The sequence below is a fragment of the Mauremys mutica genome, chromosome 17 (assembly GCF_020497125.1).
Source record: "Mauremys mutica isolate MM-2020 ecotype Southern chromosome 17, ASM2049712v1, whole genome shotgun sequence".
Lineage (NCBI taxonomy): Eukaryota > Metazoa > Chordata > Testudines > Geoemydidae > Mauremys > Mauremys mutica.
Genome location: NC_059088.1, coordinates 14,034,377 through 14,053,529, shown reverse-complemented (window position 1 = coordinate 14,053,529; position 19,153 = coordinate 14,034,377). Strand labels below are relative to the sequence as shown.

The 19,153-nt window shown below is 45.5% G+C and overlaps 1 protein-coding gene across 1 annotated transcript in view; it reads left to right on the top strand.

Annotated features, from left to right (window-relative positions):
• The window catches only part of LOC123352005 (guanylate-binding protein 1-like), a 174,153-nt gene extending 155,483 nt beyond the window's left edge, over positions 1 to 18,670 (top strand). The window contains exons 9-11 of the mRNA XM_044991689.1: positions 4,803 to 5,113; positions 18,111 to 18,207; positions 18,633 to 18,670. Of these exons, the coding sequence (XP_044847624.1) occupies positions 4,803 to 5,113; positions 18,111 to 18,207; positions 18,633 to 18,670 (446 nt within the window). The remainder of the gene's footprint in view (positions 1 to 4,802; positions 5,114 to 18,110; positions 18,208 to 18,632) is intronic.
• The last annotated feature ends 483 nt before the right edge of the window (positions 18,671 to 19,153 follow it).

The following is a 19,153-nucleotide window of genomic DNA, read 5'->3' as shown; positions in this document are numbered from 1 at the left end:
AGGCAGCAGGTCCAAACCCAACCTTGCCAGTGCTGAGTGGCTGATACTACAGCCTGCCCCAGAGTGTGGGGCTAGACAATGACTGGCAGTGGCCATACACTGAGGCGAGGTGGGGATAGAGGGTGGGGGTTCCCCAAGGAGGGGAGACCCAGAGAGAAAGGGGTTACTGCCAGGGGGCAGCACCCCATGTAAGAGGGCACCGGGTCCAGGGAGGGACACGGGGGGCCTGAAGACAGGCAGATCACCAGCCTGCAGAGGGCGCTCCAGCGCTGGACAGAGCTAATTCCCGGAGTCACCAGCAGGAGACACCGCGGGGGTGAGTCTGGCCGTCTACAGTCTGTATGAGAGACATGGAAAGGTGTGCAAAGCCAGTATTAAACAGCCAGGAAGCAAAGAACAATCCAGCAGACAGCCAGAGAAGCAGTGGAGAGCATGGCCATGAGCGGGAGCAGAGACAGAGCTTCTTGGGGCACATGACTGGCTGGAAGGCAGGCTTAGAAACGGTGAGCTAGGGTGACCAGACAGGAAGGGGAAAAATTGGGATGGGGGGAAATCAGGTCCTATAGAAGACAAAGCCCCAAATATCAGGATAGTCCCAATAAAATCGGGACATCTGGTCACACTACTGTGAGCAAGGAGGTTTTGTCCACCCATAGCATGTTTCATCCAGGGCTGCAGGGGCTCAGCAAGATTCTCTCTGCGGTTACTCCTCCCAGCTGCTGTTGGTCTTATAACAGAAAGACGCTGGGGCTGTTGTAGCACCAGGCTGAAGAAGAAAGGCGAGGGAGGCTCCCCTCCCTGGGCTCTTAGGGTTTGTCCACACTGGACACGAAGCCTGGGTCTGCAGGACTTGGACTGGTTGACTTGTGTTTCCAAGTTCAAACTTGAGCATCTACTCTGCAGTGGACACCTGGGCCTCACAACGGTGCTGGCATGTGTGCACTACACTAGACCCGAATTAGAACTGCAGCTTCTGTGGGCATGTCCTACTGTATCCCAGGGATCCTAGCGCCCTTTCTGTCAGAAATAAGGCCCTGCAGCTGCCCCTCTTCAGTCTCCTGGCAGCCTAAGGATCACAGCAGGGCTGCATCAGCGAAATCGCCTGATGGAAAGCTCTTCCTGATTGACTGAGGAAGCCAGCAGACTTGCTCTTAAGCCCAGCAGCAGTTCTCTGACTGCTCAAAACATTCACTCATGGCTGTGATAGCACCTGTGCTTGCTTGTTCCCGGCTCTGCTCCTGTCTTGCTCCAGTTCCGCTCCTGCCTTGTGCCAGCCTTGTTCCAGCCACGCTCCTGCTCTGAACTCAGCCCTGCCTCTGCCTTTCCTCACTCCAGAGACCCCAGTTCTGACCCTAGCATCTGATTCTTAACTTCTGACTTGAGCATTGACCCTTGGCTCTGGCATCTGGCCTCTGACCCTGGGCTCTGATTCCTGGCTGTCAGCGCTGGCTCTAAGCACTAGGCCTGACACCTTCTCGTACCACTAGGCCTGTTGCCTGCTCCAACCACTAGGCCTGTTGCCTGCTCCAACCACTAGGCACAACCATCCATGTCCTGATCTGACAGTTTGAGCAGCCCAAAAAGAAACCAAAAGGGAACAAGAGTTGACAAGGGGTCCAGCCCAGTTACTAGAATGGATCCATCCCAGGCAAAAATTCCCCTGCCACAGCTAGTGGGTGCCTAACAGACCCTGCTGGGACACATCACTGCCCTGCAGGCACAGAACGTGGTGCTGCAAGGGCAGGCAGCTCCAGCTCCGAAGACTGATGCAAAGAATTCATTTAGCTTTTCTCCAATGGCCTTGTCTTCCTCGAGTGCTCCTTTAACACCCGGGTCATCCTGTGGACTTACTGCCTGTTTGGCAGGCTTCCAACTTCGGTTGTACTTAAAAATTTCTTACTGTTAGTTTTTGTGTCTTTAGCAAGTTGCTTCTAAAAGTATCTCATGGCCTGCCTTATTGTCCTTTTACACTTAACTTGTGCTGCTTCTTATGATCCTCATTAGGATTTGACTTCCAAATTATAAAAGACACCCTTTTGCCTCTAACAGCCTCTGTTACTCTGCTGTTCAGCCATGCTGGCATTCTTTTGGTCCTGTGGCAAATTGCCAGCACTACTATGATGGGTCTCGCACTTTCTCTTCTTGGGGGTGGAGGGTGTCCTAGAGGAGGGGAGGGGAGAGGGAGGGACCCGGGCCCGCCCTCTACTCTGGGTCCCAGCCCAGGGACCCTAGGGATAGTGGTGAACCACTTGAACTAGCAGTTCCTTCCCCTGGGCTACTTCTCTCTCCTGCCCTTCAGCTTGTGGTGGCTTCCTGCCCTCCCTTTGCACAAGCCAGGTATCCCTTTACCTAGGGTCTTGGTCTTCTTAGCCTACCCCAGCACTTCTCCAGACTTTCCTCTGCTTCCCTCCAAACTTCTCTCTGCTCCAACTCCAATCCACTCTGTTTCTACTCCTTCAGACTGTTCTCTGCTCCAACACTAATCCTCTCTGCTCCAACACTTTCCCCTGTCTGATTGAAACAGAGGGTTTTATCAGGTGACTGACTTCAGGTGCTCTAATTGGCTTCAGGTGCTTTAATTAATCTATAGCAAACTTTCTTCCCTCTACAGGGAATAAGGCTCCCTTCTAACCCTCTCCTGCTGCCCTCTGGCCATGCTGTATCACAGTCCTCTTATTGTCTTTTCTAATGTGGGGTATACATTTAATCAGAGCCACTATTATGTTTTTTTAAATAGTTCCCATGCTGCTTGCAGGCATTCAACCTTGTGACAACTCCTTTTAATGTCCATCTAACAAGCATCCTCATTTTCTGTAGGTCCCCTTTTTAAAGTTAAATGTTACTCTGATTGTTGTTTTTTGGTTTTTTTTTGTTTTATCCCTCCCCCAAGAGGATGCTATATTTAATTACGTTATGCTCAGTATTACCAAATGGTTCTGCTAGAGTCATCTCATAGACCAGACTCTGTATTCCACTTAGAAGTAGCCTGTGAGTCAGTGTAAGGGGGCTGTTAGGGCTGGGAAGTGGTTCTTAAGTTGTGCCCGTGTGGTATTCTTTCTGTGAAGTTGGCTAAGTGTGAATATCTGCCAGAATCTGGAACCTCCTGAATCCTATACTGCCAAGAGCTGGTGTGAGTACATGCTATGTGTGTATTGAGGCATCTCTCATAGAAGGCAGAGGAAAGGTGGAATGGGCATGCTTTTTTCTTTTTTTTTTTTTTTTCCTTTTTGTCCTGTAATAGTGTTTTCTGGAAACCTGTGGGTGAGCATGAATAGGTTGTAAAAGGAGGTGAAGAGCATATACTTTTCAGCAGCTGTGTGATTGGCAGAGTAAAGGTATATGTGTTAACAGGACATATTGGGGCATTGCTGAAAGAGGGCAGAATTAAGGTTGTGTGGGCAAGCTTAACTGTGCATTTCATGGATTTCAGAAGTTTGAGATTACTCAACTCAGCATTCTGCAAGGGGATGACCTACCTTACCTTAGCTCTGTGTACATGTAGTTCTTTGCCACTGAATAATATCTATGCTGCCTCTGGGCTACCATTGGAGTTCCAGGCTGACTCTCAAAATTCCCATGAGCCACAGCGCTGCCGGATCAGGGTAGGGCTTAAGCCTCAGGTTTGAAATCATTGCCCTCATGTAAGCCAGAGGTTCATACCCCAGCCCGGGCTCCCTCACTGAGGGAGAGAAACTGAGTGCCTAGCAACTCACTGTGCACGGACCTGCCCTCTGAGCTGTACCTCTGGGGCCTTATAAAAGCATCTATTGAACACCCCTCGCCGGGCAGGAGCCAGGTGTTCTATTTGCCTTTCAGTCTCTGGGGTTCGTCTCTGCTCCTCAGAGAGTTTCCCCTTCATTTCTTTGCTGTGGCTCAGAGAACTCAGACTGCTCCTGGGAGGTAACTAGGCACCCAGATTTATTGGGATAGTCCCAGGCCCAAGGAAGAGCTCTGTGATGCTCGAGAGCTTGTGTCTCTCACCAACAGAAGTTGGTTCAATAAAAGACACTGCTTCACCCTCCTTGTCTTTCTGATCTCCTGGGACCAGCACAGCGACAAGAACACGGCAGATGGTAATTCTGTTAGCTGTATTCTCCTCTTCTCCCATCTTACATCCCATCCTCCTCCCTGCTGCAACCGCTTTATTATTTATTAACATGAATACTGTTTCCCCCCCTTTATGGCTCTGCAGTTTGTATATTAGGAAGGAGGAGACTCAGGCTGGGCCTGATATAGTCAGAGGTGGGAGCTTGGTTTGTTTTGCCTCCCTGCTTCCAGCAGATGGCCCCATGACACTGTCTGTTCATTAAACTACTCGTGTAGGGTGGGAGAAAAGAGACATATGACAAACAGAATTACCAGTAAGTAATTTTCTTTCATCTCTTTTCTTTCTGGTGAAAGAAAGAGTTTTTGAGCTTTGGTGAACACATCTGTTATGAGGGTGCTATAGTTCTCCTACCCTGGTCTGTTTCACTTCCAATTTAGTAGAAAAAAATCAGTATTGGTCCAAACTTACCTTGACACTTTTCAGCCCAACCTGACTTTCTTTGTGGGAACTCCAAATGGGGCACAATCAGGCTTATAATGGAAACCCACTGACAGCCTTAATGGTGGAGCAGGTACTGCCATTTTATTACAGTGGAGACCCACTGGCAGCCTTCTGTGGAGGGGCTACTGCCACTTTATAATCAGGTCCAATTCTCGTCTGAAAGGCTGGACACTGTCTGCCACATGTAGACTCCATAGTAGGTGGGAGATGATGCCATCATCTTTTTAAATTTTGTTTTCCCTTTTACAATAAGCTGAGAAGGCAAGTGGGGAGCAGCTGAAGCAGCAGCGCAAGGCAGAGGAGGAGAGAAGGCGGCAGCTGGAGCAGCGGATGAGAGATGTGGAACGCAGCCACCAGGAGGACATTAGACAAGTGGAAGCCAAGATGGAGGAAGAGGCCGCCAAGATAAGGCAGGAGACAGACAAAACCATGCAGTGCAAGCTGAAGGAGCAGGAGAAGCTGTTGCAGCAGGGCTTCACAGAGAGAGCCAGAGAGCTGCAAGAGGAGATGGACAGGCTGCAGAAGCAGGGAAAAGCGAGAGAGGAGAAGCTGCAGCAGCAATTGGTGAGATTCAGTGGGGTTGCACGGACAGTTGGGGTAATGCACAGGGTGTGTTTCCCCCATGGAGCAGCAGTGACACCTGCTGCCCAGTTTGGTTAAGGCACAGAGTAGATACACTGCATTACCCTAGCTGGCAGGGCCGGCTCCAGGTACCAACCTACCAAGCACGTGCTTGGGGCGGCACCTTGGGAGGGGGCGGCACTCGGGGTTTGTTTTTGTTTTTGTTTTGTTTGGCCAGGCGTCGCTGGGGGGAGGCGGGGCTTAGGAGGCGTGGTGCCGTTTTGGAGGGCGGGGACTTGGGCAGTGCTCAGCTGAGGCGGGGACTTGGGCGGCATGACGCAACACTTGGGGGGGGCGGAGAGTTGGGCGGGGCGCCGCTCAGGGGGCGGGGACTTGGGCGATGCGATGCTTGGAGGGGGCGGGGCCTTGGGCGACGCGACGCTCGGGGGCAGGGCCTTGGGCGGCGTGACGCTCGGAGGGGGGCGGCGCTCTTTGTTTTCGCTTGGGGCGCCAAAAATGTTAGAGTCGGCCCTGCTAGCTGGCTATGGGATATTTTCTTTCTCAGGGCAGGTCTACACTTAAAATGCTGCAGCTGCACATTTAAAGCTGCCCTGTAGCCTGCTTCAGTGAAGACACTACCTTCTTCTGCAGTTAATCCTCCTCCTGTCAACTTAGCGCTGTCTAACCCAGGGACTAGTTCGATATAACTATGTCACTCGGGTGTGAATGTAAGTTTCTAGTGTAGTCCTGGCCTCAGATTTACATTTTGTTTGTCTGTTGGAGTCGGGTAGGTCAGATTATCCCCTGTCCCAAACACACTGGAAGGTAGATTTTGGAGGGATGGGGGAATTCTGTTTTTATCCAGCCCAGTGTCCATGCCGGCCTCCTGAGGTTTTTAGGGAGAAGCCTTTAGGAGATGAGAAGGGAACAGGGAGGAGAGGATTTTCCCTTACTTCCTATCTATCTAATTGGGATCATACTGCCGCCCATCACTGTAGTATCTGAGCACCTTCCATGTAAAATCAATAGAGTGAAAAACAATTGATTCATGCTGTCTGTCACAAAACAGATATGAACTGATTACAGAGCTCCCACCCCAGGGAGATAGAAAAGCTGCATTGTTTTTAAGACACTGTAATGCAATGGTTCCCAACACGGTGCATGCGGGTGCCATGACGCCCGCTGGAGCATTTATGTGTGCCTGCCTAGTGACACGGTGTGAAAGATAGCGCCCAGCAGGGGAGAGAAGCCGCAGCCCCGCACCTGCCAGGGACAGAGAACTCCAGAGTTGCAGGCTGCAGGCACCAGTGTTCTCTGTCGCCGGCAGGCGCGGGGTCACGGCTTCAATCTGCGCTGCCCAGAACTGCCAAAAAGAAAGAAAAAACCACTCAGACTGCTGCCCAAACTGCCAAAGCAGAAAAAAAAAGGCTCAGACTGTGCTAAGGCCCCTTAGCATGTGCCACCCCAGTCACATGCTTGCTCCGCTGGTTCCTGGAGCCAATCCTGTATGTGAGTATTCTTCCACTACACTGATACTGCCATTTTCTTGTGCTTGCGATTTATTATTTTTTTTACAATTTGTCCCAAAATGAGTGGTTCAAATAAAAGACAACATACGTATTATTTCAACATAGAGTGGGAAGAATCCTATTGTTTTATTGAAAATAAAGGGAAATGTGCTTGCTTATTGTGCGGTGGTACAGTTGCAGTGCCGAAAAAACATAATGTTGAACACCATTTTCAAACTAATCGTGGCTCTTTTGACATTAGCCATCGACTTAAATCTGAGTTGAGAAAGGTTTGATTTGAGTTGATTAATTTTCTTCTATCTGCCCAGCGATCTGTTTTCACTAGACAAGTGGTAAAATCTAAAAGTGCTACTATTGCTTCCTTTAAAATTGCTCATCTGGTCGCAAAGAAGAAAAAAACCCTTTCAAGATGGTGAATTGTTGAAGGAAGCATTTTTGACTGGTGCTGATTGCCTGTTTCAAGGATTTCCTAACAAGCGTGAGATTTTGTTGGCAGTACAAGACTTGCAGTTATCAGACAACGCAGTTACGAGGAGGATACATGCAATTTCAAGTGACATGCAAACTCAGCTAAAGGATGACTTGGAAATATGTGACTGGTTTTCACTGCAGTTCAATGAGTCGACAGATATATCGGATACAGCGCAGTCGGCAGTTATGGTGAGGATGGTATTTAGTGACTTCACTGTAAAAGAAGAGTTACTAAAAGTATTGCCTGTGAAAGGCGAACAAAGGGTGAGGACATCTATAATTTATTCAAAACATATGCAACATCAATTAGTATGCCACTACACAAGCTGTCTGCAATCACTACTGATGGCGCACCAGCAATGATAGGCAGCACCAATGGATTCATTGCACTCTGCAAGAAGAATGAATCCTTTCTAAACTTTATGTCTTATCATTGCATTATCCACCAAGAAGCGTTGTGCATCAAAGTTCTTTCTTTTCAACACGTCATGAATGTTGTTATTAAAACAATTTTGAGCTATTTGAGCTAAACCTTTGCAACACCCATTTTTAAGGCCCTGTTGGAAGATGTTGATGATAAAAAATCTGATCTTATCTTGCACACAGAAGTATGATGCTGAGCAAAGGAAAAGTTCTTGCACGTTTTTTAAGCCTAACTGAAGAGATCAAAGAATTTCTGAAGTCCACAAATCTGAACTTCGAGCAACAAGAAGACTCCAGCTGGTTAATGGACTTGGCTTTTCTTGCCGACATCACTGACAAATTGTACATTTTAAATCTTGAGCTCTAGGGAAAAGACAAACATGTGGCTCAAATGACAGGTTCTATAAAATCATTCAAAGCCAAACTGATCTTATGGATGTCACATATGAAGACGAAGTCTCTCGTACATTTCCCAAGTATGAAGAAAATGGTATGTGACAGTGATTTTAACCCATCACCATTTGTTATCCACATTCAAACACTTCTGGAACAATTTGAAAAGAGATTTCAACAGTTCACCATCATTGAGCCTGTAGTTGCCTTTCTTGTGAATCCTTTTACTTGCCAAATAGAGGTAACAGAAATGGCTACGTTAATTGCGAATCTCATTCAAGTAAGAACAGAAGAAGTGGAACTGGAGATTTTGGACCTTCAAAATGATATTGTTCTAAAATCCTGCGCAACAGATGAAAACTTTTGGAATCTGGTTGACCGAAAAAAGTCTCCTGCCTTAAAAAATGTAGCATACAAAATAAAATCTTATTTCGGTTCCACTTATCTATGCAAAGTTCTGTTTTCAGCAATGAACATCATAAAATCAAAATACAGATCTCGCCTTACAGATGCCCATCTTGACGATTGCTTAAGAATGGGAATATCATCCTACTCTCCCAACTACGAAAAATTGGCTGAAGAAATGCAGTGCCAAAAATCACACTGACTTTATTAGAAGAACCACGTGAATTAATGATACCTATTTTCCATTAAGTTCTGATGAGCGCGTATGATTAACTTTTTTTCATATTTGTTTGTTTGTTTACTGCAATCCAGATATAAGTAAAAATACCAAGAATATTTTTAAATTAACCATAACTGGCTATCTATTTTAAAGTAAGAATAATAAATATATATGGACCAGCAGTTCAACAATGTTTTACTTTTTTAAAATAAATAAGATGAAAACTGTTTATGATATTTATTTTACAAAAACGCCTTAATTTTTCTTACAGGTAGATAAAAAATAGTAAATTCACATGGTAAGGTGAAAGAGTAATTGCCGAATAATTTAATTAATATCTTTTACATGTAAAATTACCTTTTTTATCTTATGGATTCATATATTATGTAATATTAAATAGGACGTTTTTCATATTATTTAATGTACAAATGCAAAATAAGCGTTGAAAAATTGTTAGCGCCCGCCACACTCTTCTGAAAACATGAATGTGCTACTGGCCACAAAAAGGTTGGGGACCACTGCTCTAATGCACTACCAGGTGCGTCTGTTACACATGGTGCCATGTAGTGGCTGACCTGTATAATACAGTTCAGCACTGAGGTATAAAGTATGCATCAATCACACCCAGAACTCTGGCATAGTCATCTTTGTGACTGTCTTCAGTACGGTGACCATATGTCCCAATTTTACAGGGACAGTCCCAATTTTGGGATCTTTTTCTTATATAGGCTCCTGTTACTCCCCCCCCCCCCCCCCCCTCCCGTCTCAATTTTTTACACTTTCTGTCTGGTCACCCTAGTCTTCAGTAAAGGTAAAAGATTTAAAGGTATGCTCTGTCTGCTTCCCCGTAGCACAAATTAAAGAGCATATCTGAATGTGTGCCGTTTCCTTTTGGAGATTGGTTGCAAAGCAAAATCTTGCAAAATGCTGCTTCCAGTCTGTTGTTGGGTTTCCCTCTAAGACCTTCTCCACTTGGTTTATCCAGAACACTTCATCCAGTCCCAGGAGAATGCTTTATCCAGTTCTCTGGAATCCAAGAAATCAGTTCAGCTTGACTTGTCACTGAGGCTTCTTTACTGGCATACGATCAAACTATAACTGAGCTGACCGGGCCTAATTGTAGGGGGTGGGTACAAGGTACACCACACAGCTAACATACATGTAACCCCCAAAGAGATTACATAGATTCCTGGAGCTCTGTCTGCTGGCAGCTCAGGGAGGAGGAGCCAAGGCAAACTCAGAGTCTGCCTAGCAACCAATAGGGAGTGGAGATGCCCCTCCCAGGGAGTTGAGGAGAGAGAAAAGCCATTTTTTGAGGAGAGGCTGGAGCCAGCCAGGGCAAAGGCCGAACTGGCTGTGAGGGGAGCTGGTGAGTCCCAGGCCTGCAAGCAGGGTTCCCCCTGAGAACTGGCCTCTAGGGACCTGACACCAGATTCCCCAGCTGGGTTTTCCTTCCTCACGGATGATTCCCAATTGTTATGTTTGCTGAGAAATTTCCCCAGCCAGGCTGGGTTCGCCTCCAGCTCCCCTGGTGAGACCAGTCCCCACATGGTCAGCGCTGCTAGTCCAAGGCTGATTCCTGCCTGAGGAGGATCCCTGCCAGCGGACAGCAGCCCCTGGAATCGTCCAGCATCATCCTCAACCCTGAAGATCATTTGTGGAGTTCGTGAGTGCCTTGTCTTTAGTTAGTTAGTCAGGGAATTTGTTTTGGGGACCCTCTACTCCCTGAACTGTGTCCTCAAGCAGGGAGTGAGGGTTTGAGGATTTTATAATCTACCGCTTATTACACCTGTGGAGGGATTCACCACCTCCTCCCACTTGTGGGTCTTTTGGGCTGTACTGAACCCAGTCAGCCACACTGCTACACCTCTGCAGAGAATTGTATAGGTCATCAAGGGCCCCAGCAAGGTACGCGTACCAACAGGACACTAGTTTTACATTTGTTACATCCAGACACGGGTATTTTAAGTGTGGGCACCGGTGACCCTAAACATAGTGTTTCCCCTGTTATGTTGTATTTGTTGCCTGTTTAATATAATTGTTGTGTTGAATATATTTTTATGTGTTGTGTTATCTCTTGGAAGTCTCCAACTATCTGGCAAATAAGTGGGGATTCCTCTGTAGTTAGGATTTTCCGCCCAAGCTGCCCTGGTGACCCTGCCAGGAAGGAGCGAGGGGGGTGGAGGCACCACCAACTAATTTCATAACCAAAAAAAGAAAAAAGATTCACCCTACTGAGTGGGTGGAGGGATCCAAAAGAACCCAGACCTGTCCATCAGAACATGTAAGCAGATTGCCATTAAAGGAGGTAATCAGGTGGGGAGGGCCGCTACATACATAATCATGAATCAGGTTACCTACACACTTACACTTAATACTATTGGATAAAACATCGTATCACACACTTTATAATTAGTCTACTAATCTTCGTAACCTGAAACTGCCCATGAGCTGCAAAATGTGCTAGTGAGCAAAGCTGCAGCCCTATCATAGATTATTCTCCTTACTATTTCTTTATCTACTAACTACACATTATTTACAAGGCCACTTGTGAGTTTATGCTTTGTCCACTGCTAATCTGCTTCCTTATGTCTGTTTTCTTTCATTGTTCCTGCAAACAGAGGTAACCTGTGGGGGGCATAAGAGCATAAGAACGGCCATACTGGGTCAGACCAAAGGTCCATCTAGCCCAGTATCCTGTCCTCCGACAGTGGCCAATGCCAGGTGCCCCAGAGGGAATGAACAGAACAGGGAATCATCAAGTGATCCACCCCTTGTTGCCCATTCCCAGCTTCTGGCAAACAGACACTAGGGACACCATCCCTGCCCAGCCTGGCTAATAGCCATTCTTCATGAATGTATCTAGTTCTTTTTTAACCCTGTTATAGTCTTGGCCTTCACAACATCCTCTGGCAAGGAGTTCCACAGATTGACTATGTGTTGTGTGAAAAAATACTTCCTTTGTTTTCAACCTGCTACCTATTAATTTCATTTGGTGGCCCCAGTTCTTGTATTATGAGAAGGAGTAAATAACACTTCCTTATTTACTTTCTCCACATCAGTCATGATTTTTAGACCTCTATCATATCCCCCCATAGTTGTCTCTTTTCCAAGCTGAAAAGTCCCAGTCTTATTAATCTCTCCTCATATGGAAGCTGTTCCATAACCCTAATTATTTTTGTTGTCTTTTTCTGAACCTTTTCCAATTCCAATATATCTTTTTTGAGATGGGGCAACCACATCTGCACACAGTATTCAAGATGTGGGTGTACCATGGATTTATATAGAGGCAATATGATATTTTCTGTCTTATTACACTGCTCTATAGGCAAAATGCTTCTGAAATAAATGTAGTCCAACTTTACTAATTCTGGGTCACTGAGAACGAAAATGATGCTTAAAATTGTTGATTAGCTCTAGTCTTCAAGATATGCTATTAGGTCAGTATATACGACCCTTGACTTGGGAATAGCAGAGGATAAGTGAGTTATAAAGGGAAGGGATCTCAATTTAAACCAGAAATGACTAAAATACATCTTTGACTGGATCTATGAATAAATCTATGACTGGGTTTGGACAGTACTTGCTTTTTAGGCAAAACAATGAATGATGCAATCTGAAGCTGGTATTGCGTCATACATGATATGAATTGCATCATGTTATTCCTAGAAGTCATGGATGATGCAATCATAACGAAGCTTACATCACTCTGCTGAACAAATTGCCCTATATCAGCTCTAGAAATCATACAGTGTCGTGCTCTCTTATTTGTCAGTGTTTGATTTTGCAAAGGGACACATTTCTGTTTAGCCAAAGTGAGCAGAGATGCCTCGTACTTGTGTGAACAGTGCAGATAACTTCTGCTGTTTGTGGTGAAGTGACTTTTGCATCACAAAAGTGTAGTATAACCACTATGGTTAAGAAAGCCTATCACCTTTATTCTGGCTGCAAAATTGGAGATCAGGACAAGAGGTGGGCCCCACACATATGCTGCAACACTTGTGCAACAAATCTTCACCAGTGGTTGAACAGGAAAAGGAAATCTATGCCTTTTGCAGTGCCAATGATTTGGAGAGAGCCAATAGCTCATACCAGCAATTGTTACTTCTGCATGGTGCCTCCAGTTGGGACAAGTGTGTCAAAGAAGAAAAAGTGGACTGTGCATTATCCAAACATTCTATCAGCTATACGCCCAGTACCCGACGCAGAAGGACTGCCGGTTCCTGATGCACCAGAATCATTCTCACTTGAGTCAGACGAGGAAGAGGAAGAGGATGAAACTTCTGGTCCTGAACCATCAATGTCACAGGACCCACATTTTCTCCCATCCTCCTCCTCTGAACCACACCTCATAACACAAGGTGAACTGAATGACCTTGTCAGGGATTTGGAACTACCCAAGAGTAAGGCAGAGCTGTTGGGCTCCAGACTACAGCAGTGGAATCTCCTGGCAGGTGATGTTAGGGTTTCCATGTTTCGTGACTGTCAAAAGGATTTTGTCCTATTCTTCTTCATGGAAGGTGATCTTGTAGCCTGCAACAACATCGATGGTGTGATGGCAGCCCTCAACATCATTCACGATCCAGATGAGTGGAGACTGTTCATTGAGTCATCGAAGACGAGTCTTAAAGCTGTTTTACTGCATAATGGCAATGTTTTGCCATCAATTCCAATTGGTCATGCAGTCCATATGAAGGAAACCTATGACAACATGAAACAACTTTTGAGGTGCATAAACTATGACCAACATCAGTGGCAGCTTTGTGGCGATTTGAAGGTTGTTGCTCTCTTGCTTGCTCTGCAGACTGGATACACAAAGTACTGCTGTTTTCTCTGCGAATGGGATAGTCGTGCAAGAGATTCCCACTACATCAAGAAAGATTGGCCACTCCGACAGAGCCTGGGAGGAAAAGTGTTCAGCATCCACCACTTGTTGAATCAAGGAAGATTTTGTTACCACCCTTACACATCAAGCTGGGTCTGATGAAGAACTTTGTCAAGGCCATTGACAAAACACAAGCAGCTTTCAGGTACCTCCGTGGAAAATTTCCAAGGTTAAGTGAAGCTAAGATAAAGGAAGGTCCTCAGATTTGTGAACTTCTTCGAGATGATGCATTTGACCATGCACTGCGTGTCAAGGAAAAGACGGCATGGAAAGCCTTCCAGTTAGTGGCAATACATTTTCTCGGAAACAACAAGGCAGACAACTACAGGTTGTTGGTGGAAAACCTCCTCAAGGCATACAAAAGCCTTGGTTGCAACATGTCACTAAAGATACATGTTTTGCACTCTCATCTAGGTTTTTTTCCATCGAACTGCGGAGCAGTGAGCGACGAGCACGGCGAGCGATTTCACCAGGACATTGCAACAATGGAGAAACGCTATCAGGGCAAATGGAGCCCATCAATGCTTGCAGACTATTGCTGGACAGTGACAAGAGATGCTCCATTTAATGAATACAAGAGACAAGCTAAGAAGCACTGAGTAGACACTGAATAGGACTAAACTATGTACATAATAGTTTTTTGCCTTTTGTTTCATAATAAATTTTAGTTAGATAACCCTTTTGCTGATTTTTAAAGTGTTACATAAACAGTACAGGTGAAATATTATCATGTAAAGCAACCATAAACACATGAAAAGTCCTAGGTTTACAATTTATGATTAAAACTCTACTATCTACACAATATGCATAGACATAAAATGTAAAAACTTAAATATCTTAGAAACAGTAGCCAATCAGTTGTTTTAATTGTCATATTTGAATTCTGCACATCAAAATACATAATAAATAGCACATTTTATCTCTGAAGCAGACGACTTCTCAAAAATTGTAGACCAGTGTTATCTATCCCCTTCTTAATTATTCCCAATATTCTGTTCACCTTTTTGACTGCCACTGCACACTGAGTGGATGTTTTCAGAGAACTATCCACAATGACGCCAAGCTCTCTTTCTTGACTAGAAACAGCTAATTCAACCCCATCATTGTGTATGTATAGTTGGGATTATGTTTTCTAATGTGCATTATTTGCATTTATCAACATTGATAAATGTTGCACAGGGGGTCACATGCCCCCACCCAGATTTAACTGCTTGACTTGTACTGAGCAAGCTCACATGGACTGAGCATGCTCAGTAACATCTGCTGAAGTCACTGTCCTCACTCTGCCCTTACTTGTGTCTTCACCCACTTTTGGCAGGTGTGGGTCATCTCTGCCTCAAGACCTACATCTTTCTATTCTGAAGGGCTGTCAAAGCTGAAATTCTCTGGGGCACTGAAGAGTGACATGTTGACGAAATCCTGCAATTTTTTTCTTCTCTTTGCAACTTTTGTTGCTATTTTTCTTTTGTTTCTGTTCTCCTCTGGCATTACCTAAGATGCCTTCACTTCTGATACCGTGTCAAGTACAGGATATGGCCTGGTTACAGAGCCTCCACCCCAGAGAGATACCAGAGATGTGTTCTCTTTAAGACACTTTAATTCACTGCCAGGTCGGGATGTTGTGGGCTCAGGTGAGGTATCTTACACAGAGCACCACCTAGTGGCTAAACAGTATACTACAGTTTAGCATTCCTTTACACTGTCCAATCCTCCAATCATGGCCTATCCAGATTTACAGAAACCATTCACCTTGCATATGGTTACCTCAAAAGAGAGCCTGAGAGCTGTCCTGTACCAGCATCAAGGTGGGAAGCCCCAGAAAATTGCCTGTGGAGCCAGAATGTTGACACCTGCAGAGAACTACCACTTATACTATGGGAAAATTTCTGGCTCTGAAATGGGCCTTAACATAACGGTTCAGAGATTACCTCTTCTATGAACCTTCATTTACAGTCTGTAGTGATAATAACCCACTAACACGATGACATTCGCTAAACTAAATGCTTCTCGTCATTGATGGTTTCAGAGCTCTCAGATTTCAACTTCATCATAAAATGTCATCCTGGGAAAGTGAATGTTGATGCCAACTATTAATCCAGGGAACCTTTACTATGGAAGAATACATAAGAGATATACGCAAACCAGAGTGTGATCCCGAGAGCTTTTCAGATATTGTTCAAGCTGTGAAAACCCAAAATGGGGGTTGTGGAGTGGATTTCAGCAATTTTGGCAAATATATCTACTCTGTAAACAAATTAATACAGCATATCGAATCCCATAGCAGATATAATATGTCCTGAGGAGCTAAAATCAGTTCAAACAAGTGATTTTGCAAAAAGCTCCTAAGGAAAAATATTTGGATTTCAGAACAAAGAAAATTCTCCTTGAAAACTGAGTCTTGTGAATCAGGTTCTTCTTCCAGTGACTGTTGCATATACGTTCCACTGCAGGTGTATGTGCACCCAGAGCACTGGCTTAGAGACTAGCCGCAGTACGAGCAGGCAGCACCTGCACCCCTCTCTCCTTGTGCTCTCTGCCGACTCCCTCTCAGTTCCTTCTCACTGCCCATGGTGACAGTTGGGGCTCCCCATGGCTTTTCCTTCACTTAGCCAGCCTCTCATAGTTTTAGGGTATACAGTGAGTTAGTGTTCAATAATTTAGTTTGTTAGTTATTACAGTTTGATAGTTTTCTGGGAGATTTTACTTTGATAAATTCCCCAGGGTTTACATAAGACCATAAGAACGGCCGTACCGGGTCAGACCAAAGGTCCATCTAGCCCAGTATCTGTCTACCGTCAGTGGCCAATGCCAGGTGCCCCAGAGGGAGTGAACCTAACAGGCAATGATCAAGTGATCTCTCTCCTGCCATCCATCTCCATCCTCTGACGAACAGAGGCTAGGGACACCATTCTTACCCATCCTGGCTAATAGCCCTTTATGGACTTAGCTACCATGAATTTATCCAGTCCCCTTTTAAACATTGTTATAGTCCTAGCCTTCACAACCTCCTCAGGTAAGGAGTTCCACAAGTTGACTGTGCGCTGCGTGAAGAAGAACTTCCTTTTATTTGTTTTAAACCTGCTGCCTATTAATTTCATTTGGTGACCCCTAGTTCTTGTATTATGGGAAGATTATGTATTAAGGAGAGTTTCTGAACTTCAGGCTCTCTTGGCTGACCCTCCTTTCACAATCTTCCCTAAGGACAAGGTTTCCCTTAGGGCACAGCCTAAATTTATGCCTAAGGTAATGTCAGCCTTCCATCTAACCAAACAATTCATCTCCCAGTGTTTTTCCCCAAATCCCACTCCCCCTTGTGTCTAAAGCTGAGGAAAAACTTCAGACTTTGGATGTTTGTAGACCCCTGTCATTCTTGTTGGACCTCACCAGATCCTTCAGGACCTCCCACAAGCATTTTGTAGCCTATTCTGAGTGAATCAAAGGTCAATCAGTGTCATCTCAGTGACTCAGACTGGACTTCTGATGGCATGAAGCTCTGCTGCAATCTTGTGAAAGTCTCTCCTCCACAGAGAATAATGGTTCACTCCACCAGGGCTTGCTCCACTTTATCGGCTTCTCTGAGCAATGTTCCAATAGCTGATATACGCAAGGCAGTGACGTGGTCATCTGTGCATACCTTTTCCACTCGTTTTGCTGTCACTCAAGCCTCTCGGGGCAATTCAAGCTAGAGTTACAATCTCTTTTTAAATAATCCAAAGTCCCTTCACCTGTAGGGGAACTACTGTTGAATCACCTAGCATGGAATGTATATGTGCACAATCACTCCAAGGAGAAAAACAGGTTACTTACCTGTACTGTAACTGTTGTTTTTGAGATGTCCTGTGCACATACACATTCTATGACCCTCCCACTTTCCCCACTGCTTTGGACATTACCTACAGCATTGTGACGGAATGGAGAAAGAGGTGTTGGACACACACCTTTTTTGTCTCTTCTGGGCAAGAGGAGAGATGAGGAGCATGCACCACCTATTGGTACTGCTGGCAAAGGTCTCTAACTCAAGTGCATTGGGTGTGCACACACCTGCAATGGAATGTATATGTGCACAATACCTCTTGAAGAACAGTTGTTACTGTAGAGGTAAGTAACCATTTTGTGTAACAATTACAAGTTTGATGACACGGTGTCTTGTACAATCACTCACTCTAGAGATATGTTTGTGGAAGAATATAATTTAGAGTGCATAAGGGACGGTATTATGAATATAGGAATTTACAGATGTGCCTTGGAATATGGGGTTGAGAACACAGTGTACCTGTGCACAGCAGTTCACCACAGAAGGTCACTAGTTTCTTTTATTAGAAGTTTTATTCCTTTCTCATTTACTGGTTTGTTTAATGAACTGATTATTACATATCAGAGGGGTAGCCGTGTTAGTCTGGATCTGTAAAAGCAACAAAGAATCCTGTGGCACCTTATAGACTAACAGACGTTTTGCAGCATGAGCTTTCGTGGGTGAATACCCACTTCTTCGGATGCAAGAAGAAGTGGGTATTCACCCACGAAAGCTCATGCTGCAAAACGTCTGTTAGTCTATAAGGTGCCACAGGATTCTTTGTTGATTATTACATGGTGGTAGAAGTGTTGAATGAGAAGGATACTGCTGACATTTTGAAGTTAACTACTGTGTTTACAACTGTGTTTACATCTCACCAGCACGAGAGAGAAGAAAAGGAGAAGCAGCGCCAGCAGGAGGAGCACCAGCAAGAGATAGAAGAAAAGGAGAAGCAGCGCCAGCATGAGAGAGAAGAAAAGAAGAATCAGCGCCAGCGAGAGAGAGAAGAAAAGGAGAAGCAGCGCCAGCGAGAGAGAGAAGAAAAGAAGAAACAGCGCCAGCGAGAGAGAGAAGAAAAGGAGAAGCAGCGCCAGAGAGAGAGAGAAGAAAAGGAGAAGCAGCGCCAGCGAGAGAGAGAAGAAAAGGAGAAGCAGCGCCAGCGAGAGAGAGAAGAAAAGGAGAAGCAGCGCCAGCGAGAGAGAGAAGAAAAGGAGAAGCAGCGCCAGCATGAGAGAGAAGAAAAGGGGAAGCAGCGCCAGCATGAGGAATGCCAGCACGAGACAGACGAAAAGGAGAAGCAGCGCCAGCACGAGGAGCGCCAGCGAGAGAGAGAAGAAAAGGAGAAGCAGCGCCAGCATGAGAAAGAAGAAAAGGAGAAGCAGCGTCAGCATGAGGAGCGCCAGCGAGAGATAGAAGAAAAGGAGAAGCAGCACCAGCATGAGATAGAAGAAAAGGAGAAGCAGCGCCAGCACGAGAGAGAAGAAAAGGAGAAGCAGCGCCACCATGAGATAGAAGAAAAGGAGAAGCAGCGCCAGCATGAGAGAGAAGAAAAGGAGAAGCAGCGCCAGCACGAGGAGCGCCAGCAAGAGAGAGAAGAAAAGGAGAAGCAGCGCCAGCATGAGAGAGAAGAAAAGGAGAAGCAGCGCCAGCATGAGGAACGCCAGCGAGAGAGAGAAGAAAAGGAGAAGCAGCGCCAGCGAGAGAGAGAAGAAAAGGAGAAGAAGCACCAGCACGAGAAAGAAGAAAAGGAGAAGCAGCGCCAGCAGGAGGATGGCAAGCGAGAGAGAGAAGAAAAGGAGAAGCAGCGCCAGCGAGAGATAGAAGAAAAGGAGAAGCAGTGCCAGCACGAGAGAGAAGAAAAGGAGAAGCAGCGCCAGCATGAGGATGGCAAGCGAGAGAGAGAAGAAAAGGAGAAGCAGCGCCA